Raw genomic sequence first — 13,434 nt, forward strand, 5'->3', positions numbered from 1 at the left:
ATAATCTTAAGTAAGACCATCTTGTAAGATTTTAGGTCATGTCTGCAAATAATATATGATTTATTGGTATAATGGCTGCAAAAAAACTTACTACCTGAAGTGAAAAGAGACTTTGTATTGTAACATAACAAATCTGGAAGTTTCCAAATGCAGTGGAGACCTGTGCATAATCATGTTTGGAAGGGGAGGAGTCTAGCAGCATAGGATGTAGAGGTATAAATACACCCTGGGTACAGTAGAGGCAGACACTGATTCACATCTGCCTAATATAATTTTAAATGTATTTTTATCTTTTTCAATAAAGAGATAAAGTGATACAGAACCAAAGCATTTCCCAGCGACTGAGAAATGGATAAGTGGAAGATTCAGCTTGTTGTTGTGACTTTTTGTGCTTTGGTGCAAACCAATGAGACACTGTCTTCTAGTGCTGAAGAGGACAGAGCGTTATCCAAAGAGTGGCAGGTGAGTGTTTGTGATTTAATGTTCAAATCAGAAATTAGAAAGAATAAAATTGTAGTTTATTGCAGAAATGTTCTTTAATTTCCGAATGAGGTATTAAGTGCACTATGATTTGATAGGGAATAGTTATAAACCAATATATATTTTTTAAATGTCTCATTCTCTTAATTTCACTACAATAAGAAATCAAAGGTGTGGACTTTTTTTTTTTTTTTTTTTGGCAGGATGAGTCACTGGAAGCAGGTCTCATTCACCCGATGGCCAGTCATATGAAAAGATCTAAAGCCCATCACTTCTATGGACTCATGGGGAAACGCTCAGGTAGCCTTTGATTTCATCCGTCCATAAAAAGCATTCCATGTGAAAAGTCTTTTTTGTATGGCTATATACAGTAAATATGTTGGTAAATTTGGTTGCTTTTTTCATTCACAGGTATAAAGAAACCTTTTAAAGTAAATCGACGTAAGTAGCTTGATGTTACTTTTAAACTATTGGAGTGTATGAAGGCAATGAGCAACAGAAGAAAATACCAAAAAAATAGCAAGAAATAAGTTAAAAGTACAGGAAAAATACCTGAAAATTAGTTAAGGTAAAAAAGGAAAGTTAAAAGATAAGGAAATTACCTGAAAAAGGTGCTCAAAAAATATTTTGTAACAGAATTTTAAATGTGTAATTATGATCATTAGAAATGTTGTTTTCCCCTAGCTTTTTTTGTTTAAAAATAAATTTCCCAAGTTTTAAAATTATTTTCTAAATCTAGTTATTTCTTGCAATTTCTGGAGCATTTTTTTTTCAAGTTGCTCATTGCCTTCATTCCCCATGTTTTGGACAGAAATCATTCCGGTTTATACAGGGTTCAAGGATTTAATACTTGTGAAAGGCATCTGAAAGCAGCACAAGAAAAGTTTTGTTGCTCCAGGTTACAAAGGGCTAAACTGTAGTATAATTGTTACATGATAGCCATAACATTGCTACGCTGTAAATTCAAAAATCTCTCTTATTTTTGTAGGAAACAAAGTGTTTGTGGGTCTGATGGGAAGAAGCATTTCCGGCACTGGTGAGCACAAAAACCAGCAAACAAAACTCTTTTCAAAATATCAAAGCAGCTTTATTGATATTAAAAATATCAAATTGCAAATACACATTTAACAGCTATGATTCAAAGTACAAGGCAAAGACAGTCCCATTGAAATGTTGAATTGTTTTCTGTTTATTACAGAATCTTTTACTGGAATGAGTCCACCTGCAACAACCACTGCCATCGATGTTTCGGAGAAACCACACAGGCAAGGTATGATTGTATCAGTATAAAAACCTGAGGTTGTTTTATTTCTATGTGCATTCTTACAGTGGTGTTATCATTTTCTCATATTCTTAGCAAATTAAAAAATATCTACAATTTATTCTTCTTTTATTTGGCAGGTTCATCAGAGGAATGGGTCCAAATCCTGTATTGATGGAGCTTGGAAAAAAAGTACACATTATTATGATCTATACAATTTTACACCAACCAAAGACGTTACCATACATCATACTCACATCATACTCCTCAAAACACACTCTGCTTACTGATCAATTCATGCTAACAATTATTGTATTAATCCCAAACAAAAACAGCTACCATCTTCATAATGCACATTTCTGGACTGAAATTAAAAACAGCCTGTAAATGCTGCTAAGGGTATGTTTTTTTTGTTTGTTTTTTTTGCATGAGCGAAGCAAAACATTCATGTTATCCACCACATGGGACCGTTTATCATTTAACATTCAAAGCTTAGTAGATGTAGGCAGTTTTAAAATAGGACAAAGAGATTCTCTATTAACTGTTAGATAAGTCAACAATCATTGGACTTGGAACGTATGGTGCTTAAAAATCTAAATGAAAGTACAAATATAAAAGTAAAAAAGGCTCAGTGATAGAAATAAAGCAGGGTAAAATCATGAAAGAAAGAATGAGCACTATTGACAGTTCGTAGGTCGAGGCTACTTGTGGCTGGTGAGGCTGGAGGTGAGTTTATTCAGTAGCCTGAGGATCTTAGTGCTTATGTCCCTTTGGGAGGGGTCCATTTTAGTGAGCTCGGGTCGATGGTTTTGTTGCTATTACCTCGCTTGATCTCCTTCGCTTTCCACTCGTCAATCAGGTCCTAGAAAGGGAGGGAGAAAGTCACAAACCGGTCTGTCAAATATAGTGATTACCATAAAGTAAAGCCACATTATTGTCATTTTTCAACAGAAAATGTAAAAGAACTGGGCTTTATAGCATTATCTTAGAATTTAAAATCTAATATTTACTGAAATATATAGAAAACATTTGAACTGTGAAAATAAATGACCTCTAAATATGAACATTGTTACAATAACATTACATAAGAAGACAATAAACTTCAACAGTAAATAAAAACGAAACTACACAGGCCAATGGACAGACACCTCACCTGTCGCTTCAACACCAAATGCTTTCCTTTCCAATACTTCAGCATCTGGAGAGACTGCAGGGTGCTCACAATGTCCACCGGATTGACCGCCGTTTCCTGACTGATTTCTGTGCATCCACAAATATTACAACAATAAATATGCTTTATTTTTTGCATGTGTGTTCTATGTTCAAGATGATCTTTTCATGTGTTAATAAACCTCTCTCAATTGAGCTGTGTTAAGATAGCACGTTACAAGCACATTTCGTCTTTTATCTTAAAGGAGCTGCATACGATACTGAGGGTATATCTAAGGCTTTGTTCAGACTGCCAGCCAAAATCCGATTTTTGTCATATTCAGATTGCATCCAGATTGTTTTTATGAAGCTATATTGATGCTCTGAATGTTGTATACAGCAACTTTAACAGAGGTAGAGCGGAATAATTTTCTATGTTCTCACTCACCTTTGATGGAGATCTCCTTGCCTTGGAAATTGTGCATGTATCTGAGTAACACTTCCTTCCAGTAGCTACGGTAACTGATGAGGCCCAGATCAGACAAGGGCCTCTCGGGTGAGCCCACCTTCTCCTCCACTTTGGACAGCAGGTAGCCTAAATAAAGCACAGAGGACAGTCAGCAAGGGCCGTTAAAAAGAACACTCTTGTCTGAAAATAGTGAAATATGCCCTGTGTCATTTCCCAGAGCCCAAGGTTAAGTCTTCAAATGGTACATTTTATCTAACTAACAGCCCAAATCTATTCAGGTTATCATGTATGACAAAGAAAACCATCAATTTCTCACATTTAAGGAGCTTGAAACCTGAAGCAGCAAATATTTGCTATTTTTCACTTCTGTTGATGCACTAATCGTTTCAGCTCTAACAAACTGAAGCTAATCTAACCTGAATCTGATGCAAAAGTCGTGGATAAATATTAGTAAATTTAAACTTATATTAGAAACATTCAGCATTTTGTTAGATAAGCAAGAACCCACTGAAGTTTTTTTCTCTTTCACTGAAGGTTTAACTTGGTTTATATAAAAATATTTTAAATCTTTTTTTAAGCATAGAAAAATACATTTGAAGTATTTCAACTGTTAGGACAGCCAGCAATTGTTTTAATCATTTTGGCACAGTAAACAACTGATATAATAATAGAAAGCTTTTCTGAACATATACATACTAAAGTCAATGAGCATCTTGCCAAAGCCCTGCCTCATGTACTGCGGCATTGTCAGGATGCAGGATACATTGTAGTTGAGGAAGGAATTCTTCTCCTGGAAGTGATAAAAAAAAAAGAAAGAAAAACATTCCAGTTGCATATATACAAAAACTTATATGATCATTATATACTGTATTTATATTTAAACTTGTTTTTCCTTCTACCTTGGAAAAGTATCCCACTAAATGGCAGCCTGTGTTGTCAGCCTCAGTCATGACGTAGAAGAGAAAAGGTTCCACGTCGTAGTACAGCGTTTTGTGGTCCAAGAAGAGTTTGGCAAGTAAGCACAGGTTCTGGCAATAGATCTGTGGAGAAAATGGCACTCAATGTATTGCTAATTACATTACAGCAACAAGTAAGTTGTTGCTGTTTATGGTGCTTGCTTTCCAGATGTGTCTGTAACCAGTCTTCTAATGTTGACAAAAGCAGATGGAGTAAAGACTGAGAAGTCTGAGTCAGCCTACCTTATTCTTTTTACCGTCCACTTCAAACACCGATATGCTCCCCTTTCTGTACACCTCGTCTCCTGGAGGATGCTTCCACACACATTTGGCCTGAGTAGACACGCAATAGAGGCACAACAGAGTTATTTCCTAAGAACTCTGTTATAAACACATATGTTACACATATATATTTAACCTTTAGGGCCCGCTTTAACATTACACACTCATATCGCTCTGAGCACAAAATTCACTTTTCAAAATCAGGCTATAATAAAAATATTTTACATACACCAGCATTATTGGTAATCATAAATATAAAATAAAATATTCATTAAAATTCAGAATTTTAATCCTTAAAATGCCAGTTTTTTGTCATGATGCCACTATTTTTTAGATGGAAAATAACAAAGAAACTGAATTATTTTTAATATACTACATGCAAAGTAACAGTCTGGGATATGTCAAAGATTTGCACCATGAGACATTTATTGTGACGGTGCACCAAGTGGAAATGGCGTATATTTTCTCTATATGCCAAATATGGTACCAATGACGTCATCAGGTTGAAAATGGCAAAAATTACAAATTCTAAGGCAAAAGCTGAGAATGACACCTAGAAATAATACTTTGTACGTTTCTTATGCTTTGATGGCTGTAGGATCAAAATTTGCAGTTTGAATCGGTTTCAGTGGCACATTTTTTGCACTTAATAGTATGAATGTAACAGTTTTGTTTACACAGTGTATTTTAAACTTATTGTAGGAGCTCAGCTGGAAATTCCAAAATTAAACAAAAATACACAGTCTTGCCCAGATTTATGCCATATGCATGAACACAGCCAGAATGATCAAAAAATGAAGAATGAAAAACGTGTAAAATGTGCCAAACAGTCCCTAAGGGTTAAAGGCCATAATGCAGTGTTAATAGGCACGATGTGTAATTTTAATACAATTCTATATTCCAGTGACTGGGGAAGAGACTTTTTTTCAATCAACCACAAAAATAATAATTCTAACTTATGGGGGACCCAATCTATTTTTGCCTTTACAGATCTTTCTAGCTTTAATTATTATAAACTGCCAGTGAGTTGGCCAGCTATCAGACTTCTTCAAGCAGTAAATATCTCACAGACAGACAAAAAAAAAATACTATTAAAACATTATCTGGCATAACATATTTGGTGTGTAAAAGACCTGCAATTTCAGGTGCTGACTCTCACCATGTGTCGCCGGAGAATGGTTTGGCTCTTCATGTACTTGAGGCAGAATTCACAGACATAGAGGCGACCTAGGCGTGCATACTCCTCAGGATAGGGTGAGTGGTACCAGGTGTCCAGCTCGTAGCGACCAAACAGGATGGTCTTTATCATGTTACTGCCCTCAGTGATCTGACCCTGAATACGCAGTTTCTCCTGCAAGACGGAAGACAGGAGGGAATGCACAGTATTACTGCTGGTGTTAGCCTCAACCTGTGTGAAAAGGTGATTTTGGTATAGAAAATCAGAAGGCAAGAGTGACACTAAGTGGGTTTCCATTAACTCTCAAAATTGAAATTTGGAATGTAAAATACACCTGATAGAAACACATCAGTTTCCAAAAAACTTCTATTTATCACAAAAAAGTTTTTACACTTGAATGTGGTGGTATTTCAGGCAATGCAAAAAAGTGGTATTTTGCAAAACTGTAATGGAAACACTTTTTCTGCTTTTTATAGGTTACATGGTAATACAGCTATGCCCTTGTCAGTAGAAACTGGCTCCCTCAGGTATGATGCAGCAGGCGCTACAAGAGGTGTTATTGCGTTGGATAATTCTTCAACACTTCCCAGAAATCCCTAATGCGTGGCCACTCCCACGTATAAGGGGCTTGCCTTTGCATTATCCCTTGCATAACACGCCTACATTGCTTTCAGTTGGAAATAATGGTGGCTAGTACGGTGGCTGCAATAGAAATAAACCTAACGTATCAAACATCCATCCCCATGCTTCTTGGAATGTTATCGCCTGAAGAGAAGTTGCATAACATCACTCAGTGGAAACGCAGTTATCTCGCAATTGTGTTTTATCGACATCTTGAAAATATTAGTTACGTTTTGTGCAAATCTGTAATAACCCGCCTATTGATGGGAGGTATAAGTAGGGCCAGTACCAGATCTTCAGATGCACGGGCCTGGGCTTTTCTGAAGAGCTCCAGGTCGTATTCACTGGTGATGTTCTCCAGCAGGGGCTCTCTTGTGTTGCTGTGTGTCTGTCGATGCTCCTGTGGACCAGAACAGAAAGAGGAACGAGGATAAGACAATCAAATATACAAATAAAGTGCCAGCTGTCATATGTTAAATGATGTACCATGTGCTTTTCTTTCTGCTCCTTCTGAAGGCCAGAGTTTCGCCCCTTCCTCATCTCAGCCACCTGCTCTTTGTATTTGCTCTGTTTCGATGTTGGTGTCTGAAAATCAAGACAAAATACATCAACTTCCGTGGTAATATCAAACCCTTCGCAATAACAAATATATTTGTAATTTGCTATATATTTTCAGGTAATTAGACAAAGCATTAAGATATTACGCAGCAGACAACATGCACACTCCCTGCTAGAAACTAAAAATAATTAATGTGATGCCTATCATTGCAAGAACAGGCTACCTGGTGACGAGTTGCATGGCGTGAGTTGTTTTCTTCCTGCCCTTTTACCTCCTCCTCTTGTTTCTCGCGGCTGATGGCTTTCACCTTTGATGAAGAGGAAGATGCAACCCAATCTGTCAAATAATGTTTTCATGTGCTGCAAGGCCTTTTTAACCTATTGTACTATACTGCAACTATAAGGCTATCTACCATAGTTCTCCACTTCTGTGTCTGACCACGACTTTAAATACACAATAAAATTAAAGATGTAACCCACCGTATGTACAAAAATCATGAATATAAAAAGATTTAAGACAAAATGAAAGGGAAAATTAATAACAGAAGCTAAAGAAGAACTGATGTGTTGCACAGCCAAACACAACAAGGCCAACAAAACAAAGCTAACACTATCATATAACATCAAAAAAATCTGCGTTGGCTATCCTTACTATAGTCAATGACTGTAGTCAAGCAACTATAAAATATCATCAGACCATCAACTTAACAATAAAAAGATCACAATACCATGTTTATTTTTAAACACTCACTTTGCATTCATCAGCGGAGAGGTTGTGGTAAAGAGGGCAGCCTGATACAGCAAAATGACGTTCATGTTTTCCTGTGAGGTGACCTGGGCAAATTGAGAAGGGGAGGAAATTAGTTAACACAAATCAAATAATTCAGGGTTCCCACACATTTTCATGGACAAAATTTCAAACCTCACTTCAACTTTTCAAGGAACCAAATATCTAAAAAAAAATATAGTGAAAATATGAAAATATAGTGTCTGCGGCACTTGCTGGCCCGGTTATGGTACTTTTCCACAATCACGTCTTGCTTCCAGTGTCGCGACACTAAGTCATATATACATCCAACCTTTCTTATAGGGAAGGTTTGGCTGGTATTAGTCATGGAAAGTGAGAAGTGTGGCAGTTTTTCATTTGTATCAAGCAACAAATTAGTTGTTTGACTTAATTTGTCTTACCTGACATTGCATGTATTTCCACTATTGCACATCGCAATGTCGATGCTGAAAAGTTACATCAAACAGCCCTATGGTGACTTATATCAGAGCTCTGTTATGTCAACAGTTATCTAACAGAAAATACATTTGCTGCTATGTAACATAACGTGGAGATTACTGTAACGATTAATTACACTATACACAACGATACTCTGTTAGTTTTCCGAAACTCTTGATGATTTTACTAATTTCATGACTTTTCCAGGCTTAAAAAACAAGACTGTGGCATTTCATTACTTTTCCAGGTTTCTCATGACCGTGGGAACCCTGATAAGTGTTTGTTCAAGTATACAAAAAGGGATGCCCTTGATGCACCAATGTATATATTTTCACAAGGGCAAGGATTTTACCAAGTGAATTGCATCCCGGTGTGGGGCATTTCATGTTGAAGTTGTAGGTCTCGTGACAGCGGCGGCGTTTGGGTCGATGGGAGAGGTCCTTATCTGAGTCTCTGTTGGCTTGATCTTTAGCCTGGCTCTCATCATGGGAGGCATTGGGGCTGGAGATGTCCAGTTCAGATTCAGAGGAAGGTGCATTTCCTGTGGGCGTCAATGGCGGAGATTCGTCATGGTCTGCAGCTCGCTTCAAGTCTGGAGTATCTAAAGCAAAAGGAGTCAAACCACCGTGTTGATTGAACATTTGAAACAAAGTGCAGTATAAAAACTTTATATTGTATTTAAAGGATGTTTGCACACCCTGAGAGCTTTGGCTAAGGCGAGTAGAGGCTCTAGTGAGGCGCTGTCTCTTGGGCATGTTCCCATCACTTTCTGAACTGTTAGTCTGTTCTCTTTCAGCAGAGGAGTCAGAGTCTTCAGTTCCATCTGAACCACTCCCGACCATGTGTCTCTGTCAGGGAAAAAAAATAATAAAATGAGAGGCATCCTCTACAAATTCCTGATCATGATACAAAATCTTACAAGCTGATGTGCCGTGGCAAGTGTCAATCATTAAAATAAGACATGGCAATAGGAGTCTATCCTCCAAAGCACAATAAATAATGTTAGCGTGCTAATGAAGGTTAACTTTGGAAATTTGGGACAAGATTAGATAGACCAAGCCAAAAGAATCTGCTTGTGAAAGTCTGACAACTATATTATGATTTTGTTAATATTAAAATTGCACAATAAGCCTCTAAAATCATAATGGTGTTAAGGGGTATTTACTCCCCATGGCCTCTTACTCATACTGCGGTGGGTGGTTTATGCTTTTAAACAGAGCATCAGAGAAAAAAAATGAACAATTACAGCTTTATTTCAAAAATGCATTGTCATAATTCTTCACATAATCCCATTTTGGAATCGTATAAAAGAGAATGTGTCTTAGAGAAAAGTGTGGTCCTTGCCTCCAAAGTATTTTCTTACTAATAAAGTGAGAGAAGATATGTTTAAATGAATTCACACGTTTGACCAAGCAAAATGTTTCCTTAAGAGATATAAACATGAAATGGTATGACTGCTGTTTTAGTGAAAACTCAGACGAAACGGTTTTACATTGATTTTGGAATTGTCTTCATACAGAGAGGTTTTGGGTCAGACAGATTGCCCATCCAATCATATTTCAATTTTACTTTTGTTTTAAGGATGCTGACTTTGGTGTGTTTGATTTTAAGATGGCACATGTTTTACAGCAAATCTCATTACCGCATCCACAAGTGCAAATACAGTGGTTCTATATCAACAGCTGTCAAACTTTTATTATTATTATCATCATTATTAAAGACAGAATCAAATACAAATCACATAAAAACCTATACAGTACAATACAATAACACCAAGCGAATGAACTCAATAAATATATAGACGCTATTAAATCCTTAAAGACTTCTAAAGTATGAAGACTGCTAACATATGAGACGTTTGTGAACTCGCAGGACTGAGGGTGGAAAACCCTTGACTGAGGTTGACGCTAAGATTTAGTCTACTGAAGCCTTGTAAACCTTAGTTATGATCCTGCCTGTACCCCTGGCTTGGTGTTATTGTATCGTACTGTATATGTTTTTATGTGGATTGTATATGATTCTGTCTTTAATAATGATGATAATAATAAAAGTTTGAAAGCTGTTGTTATCTAGTTTACTGTGTATTATTATTTGAGAGAAAAGGCCACAGACTGCTACTGCTAGCTCGCTGCTAGCTGGGCTTATTGTAGGTGAAACAACTGTAATTAACGTTTGCGGCTAACGATCACCACAGTTAGCATTTACTACTTTTTAAATAACTAGCTTCCTCATGTGATGTAGCCGTTCATAGACATAGTCGTGCCTCAACGACAAAGTATTTACCCTGGTTATTACTTCAGCAATCTAATATTATTGTTAGCTTCTGTTGTCATGTTAGCTTAGCTGTCCCCTATATTTCACACGGCTAATAGACTGTGGCACCAAACTCCATAACAAATCTTGCATTTTAAGATTAAGTGGTTATTTGTGCTTTCCTAACAGTGCCTTTATACAAATTTTTGACATAATACAGATTATCGTCGTCTTATGGTAAGTTCGGCAGACATATGACCCACAAAGCAACGTTTTAGTATATTAACAGCCTGGGTAACGTTTTTAGATTTGGGTTAGCTGCTAGTTGCCGCCCATGAAGGTGTAGTTATCTTAATTTAACATCGATTTAAAACGTTGGCAAAAGAACAACATGGAAACTTGTGTCAATGCAGTTAAAAACGAATACAATTTTAAAAAGCAGTTTAATGGGTTGGACGTAGGCATTACAACTTCCATGTTTTAGCATTTTAAATTGTCGTGTTATTGAATGAAGTATGGAGGAGCATTCTCCTCATACGGTGAGTGGAGCTAACTAAGCTAGCGTTACCCTCTTGTGCGACCTACATTTGTTCTTACCTGTCGTCTACGAGGCATTTTCAGCTTGATAAGCGGTTCTTATTGCGGGTTTGTTATCCCAAATGACGAAATACTCCAACCGTTGGATAAAAACACAAAAGAAAATTGTTTATTGATTTTTTTTAAGTAGAAGTTTCTATGTACACAGCGTTGCCTGGGACTGTGGGTCTCTCGCGCCACATTCCCCGCGCGGACAGAGTGGGGAATTGCATTTCCGGTGAGAAATCTATGGCACGTGAGCCGCCGCACCAGTAGGGGGAGACTCTGTGCTATACTATTATGGGTTTGGTAAGCACCACAGAACTGAAAAATACTGAAAATAGTGACCACATGGATAGCATATGGTATTATAAGGGTACTATTAAAATCAATGGCTGTGACTCATATTTGACTCATGTTACTCATATTCGGCATTGACTATCATCAGATGTTTACATAGGCCGTAGATGTATATGTAGGTAGGATTACAGAGTCATTTCTTCATGGGTATGTGAATAAATTTTTTTGTGTTTACTTTCTCCTGAGGTTGCAAGGGCAATTTCTACATTTTAAGTTGGCCCATTTGTTGTCATACTTCCCCGCCCCCACCTTCACCCTCTCATCACCCAGTAGGGGGTGGCTGAGGAGAACCCAGAAAATGCATCTGTTTTCCGGAGAGTTCCACGGAGAGACCAGAAAGGGCAGGGTCTGTGGTAGGCAACCCTCCCAGCAGCTGATACCAAATGCTCTATATATAGCCACCAGGGCCTGGACACTGCATTAGAGCACACAGGCCCAACAAACGAGCCACATACTTTTTACTCTCTGGTAGTCATAGGAGTAAGAGAGTAGTTTCTGTTGTAGTACTGCGCAAGAATTACAATGAACAAGCCCAAAATTATCAGACCAGAGGAGAGGTAAGTGCTGCAAGTGTCTCTTTAAATAGGCCACTAATAGTGACCAACATATGTTTCTTTACTTATTCTAATATATGATTTGATTCATGAGTTTTCCTATGTCTTACCAGTCAGCCAGCACGTGCACTGTGGTTTGACAGAAAGAAATATGTCACCATCAACTTCATGGTTCAGAAACCTAAAGACGTCCAGGTTGATATCCAGCCAGATAAAATGATTTTATGGTGAGTTTGCCTCTGTCTTGTGCAACATACTTAAATAAACATATGCAAATTGGTTCGATTTCTCTTAAAAACTAATTTTCAGGTCATTGTCTTGCCATGTTGGTCATTGCCTCTTTTCCCCATGTTTTTGAAATAAATTGAACCAATCTGCAAGTTTCAAAGGGTTAAATAGCTTATGAGAGGTGTTAAAACACAACACAAGAAAACTGATGTTGAACCAGGTTTTAAAGGATTAATGCAATACATGTTTGTTTCTTTTCTGGCAGTGGAATTATATGTGTTCAGCTGTCTATTCAATAAAATGTTGTGTACACTCTGTACCAAACTGTTCCCTTGACAGCCCTGTCCTGTCTTTACAACAGCTGCAAAAATGACACAGATGATGTGATCTACAACGAGCTGTACTTCTATGACAAAGTTCAAATACATGTAAGCATCCAATTTTAGGCATGATGAGACCAGTGGAATATAACTGCTTTTATATGTTTTATGATGAAATTTATCAGTGTGATGTTTAATGTAAGTGTGTTTTTATCATTTCAACACTTTCAAAGGACTCAAGAGAAAGAGTCTATGATCGCACCATCAATGTCTTGCTAAGGAAGATGAAGCCTGATTATGCATGGCCTCATCTCCAGAAGGATGAGGCTAAGGTAGGTGTGTGTGTGTGTGTGTGTCTGTGTGTGTCGGTGTGTGTGTGTTTAAATTAATCAGTCACATGAACTCAGAAAGTGTTCATGTAAATTTTATGACATGTCTTGTATTGCATTTTTAAGAGCATAAAGAATGGTGATATATTTCAGAATGATTTATTCATTTTTTCACCTAGTCATTTTCAAATAAAGTGATAGTTCAAACTCTTGACACACTGTTGCTGCCTGGAATTCAGTGTCGACTGGTAATGAATAGTGTCAGTGTTAGCTGATTTGGGATTTCGGCACACTTTTGAAATAACTGGGGAATGTATTAAGTATTTTCAAGTCAAAAGGCTGAAGTCCACGTGAAGTCATGAGTCATTGATGTTAAAGTTCAAGTCAAGTCGCAAGTCTTTTTTGATTTTGTCAAGTCAAGTTTGTAAGTCATTGAATATATGGTTTGAATCTGACTTCAGTCCAAGTCATGTGACTCAGGTCCACACAACTGCAACTAATCCCAACAACTGTTTAATTATGAAACAGGGTGCTGCTGGGTCCCCTCTCAACATTACTGTGTTGTTTCTCCTTCTTTTTGCAGCCCAGCTGGATTTTTGTAGACTTTGATAACTGGAGGGACTGGGAACATGAAGA

At 37.3% G+C, this 13,434-nt stretch overlaps 3 protein-coding genes across 3 annotated transcripts in view; 2 read left to right on the top strand and 1 right to left on the bottom strand.

Annotated features, from left to right (window-relative positions):
• Window positions 1-286: 286 nt before the first annotated feature.
• LOC148186346 (uncharacterized) lies at window positions 287-1,916 on the top strand. Its single transcript, XM_088070319.1, has 6 exons — window positions 287-462; window positions 684-780; window positions 892-921; window positions 1,469-1,516; window positions 1,679-1,750; window positions 1,882-1,916. Exons 1-6 carry the CDS (start codon window positions 349-351, stop codon window positions 1,914-1,916), a joined length of 396 nt encoding a protein of 131 aa, XP_087926445.1. The 5' UTR covers window positions 287-348.
• kat7b (K(lysine) acetyltransferase 7b) lies at window positions 1,546-11,224 on the bottom strand. The gene is made up of 14 exons (XM_042507744.2): window positions 11,029-11,224; window positions 8,876-9,026; window positions 8,531-8,779; window positions 7,705-7,787; window positions 7,178-7,261; window positions 6,882-6,980; window positions 6,685-6,795; window positions 5,757-5,948; window positions 4,559-4,648; window positions 4,259-4,399; window positions 4,056-4,149; window positions 3,339-3,485; window positions 2,895-3,001; window positions 1,546-2,603 (listed from the first exon to the last, which is right to left on the bottom strand). The coding sequence occupies exons 1-14, from the start codon at window positions 11,044-11,046 to the stop codon at window positions 2,502-2,504; spliced, it is 1,668 nt and encodes a 555-aa protein (XP_042363678.1). The 5' UTR covers window positions 11,047-11,224; the 3' UTR covers window positions 1,546-2,501.
• Window positions 11,225-11,671: 447 nt separating this feature from the next.
• Window positions 11,672-13,434, top strand: part of ptges3l (prostaglandin E synthase 3 like) — a 2,471-nt gene continuing 708 nt past the window's right edge. Inside the window, exons 1-5 of the mRNA XM_088069734.1 lie at window positions 11,672-11,924; window positions 12,035-12,148; window positions 12,511-12,577; window positions 12,703-12,801; window positions 13,382-13,434. The exon at window positions 13,382-13,434 is cut by the window's right edge and continues 37 nt beyond it. Coding sequence (XP_087925860.1) covers window positions 11,890-11,924; window positions 12,035-12,148; window positions 12,511-12,577; window positions 12,703-12,801; window positions 13,382-13,434 — 368 coding nt within the window. The 5' untranslated portion in view covers window positions 11,672-11,889. The remainder of the gene's footprint in view (window positions 11,925-12,034; window positions 12,149-12,510; window positions 12,578-12,702; window positions 12,802-13,381) is intronic.

This window comes from Plectropomus leopardus, chromosome 19, assembly GCF_026936395.1.
Source record: "Plectropomus leopardus strain MGB_pleo_1.0 chromosome 19, ASM2693639v1, whole genome shotgun sequence".
Taxonomy (NCBI): Eukaryota; Metazoa; Chordata; class Actinopteri; order Perciformes; family Serranidae; genus Plectropomus; species Plectropomus leopardus.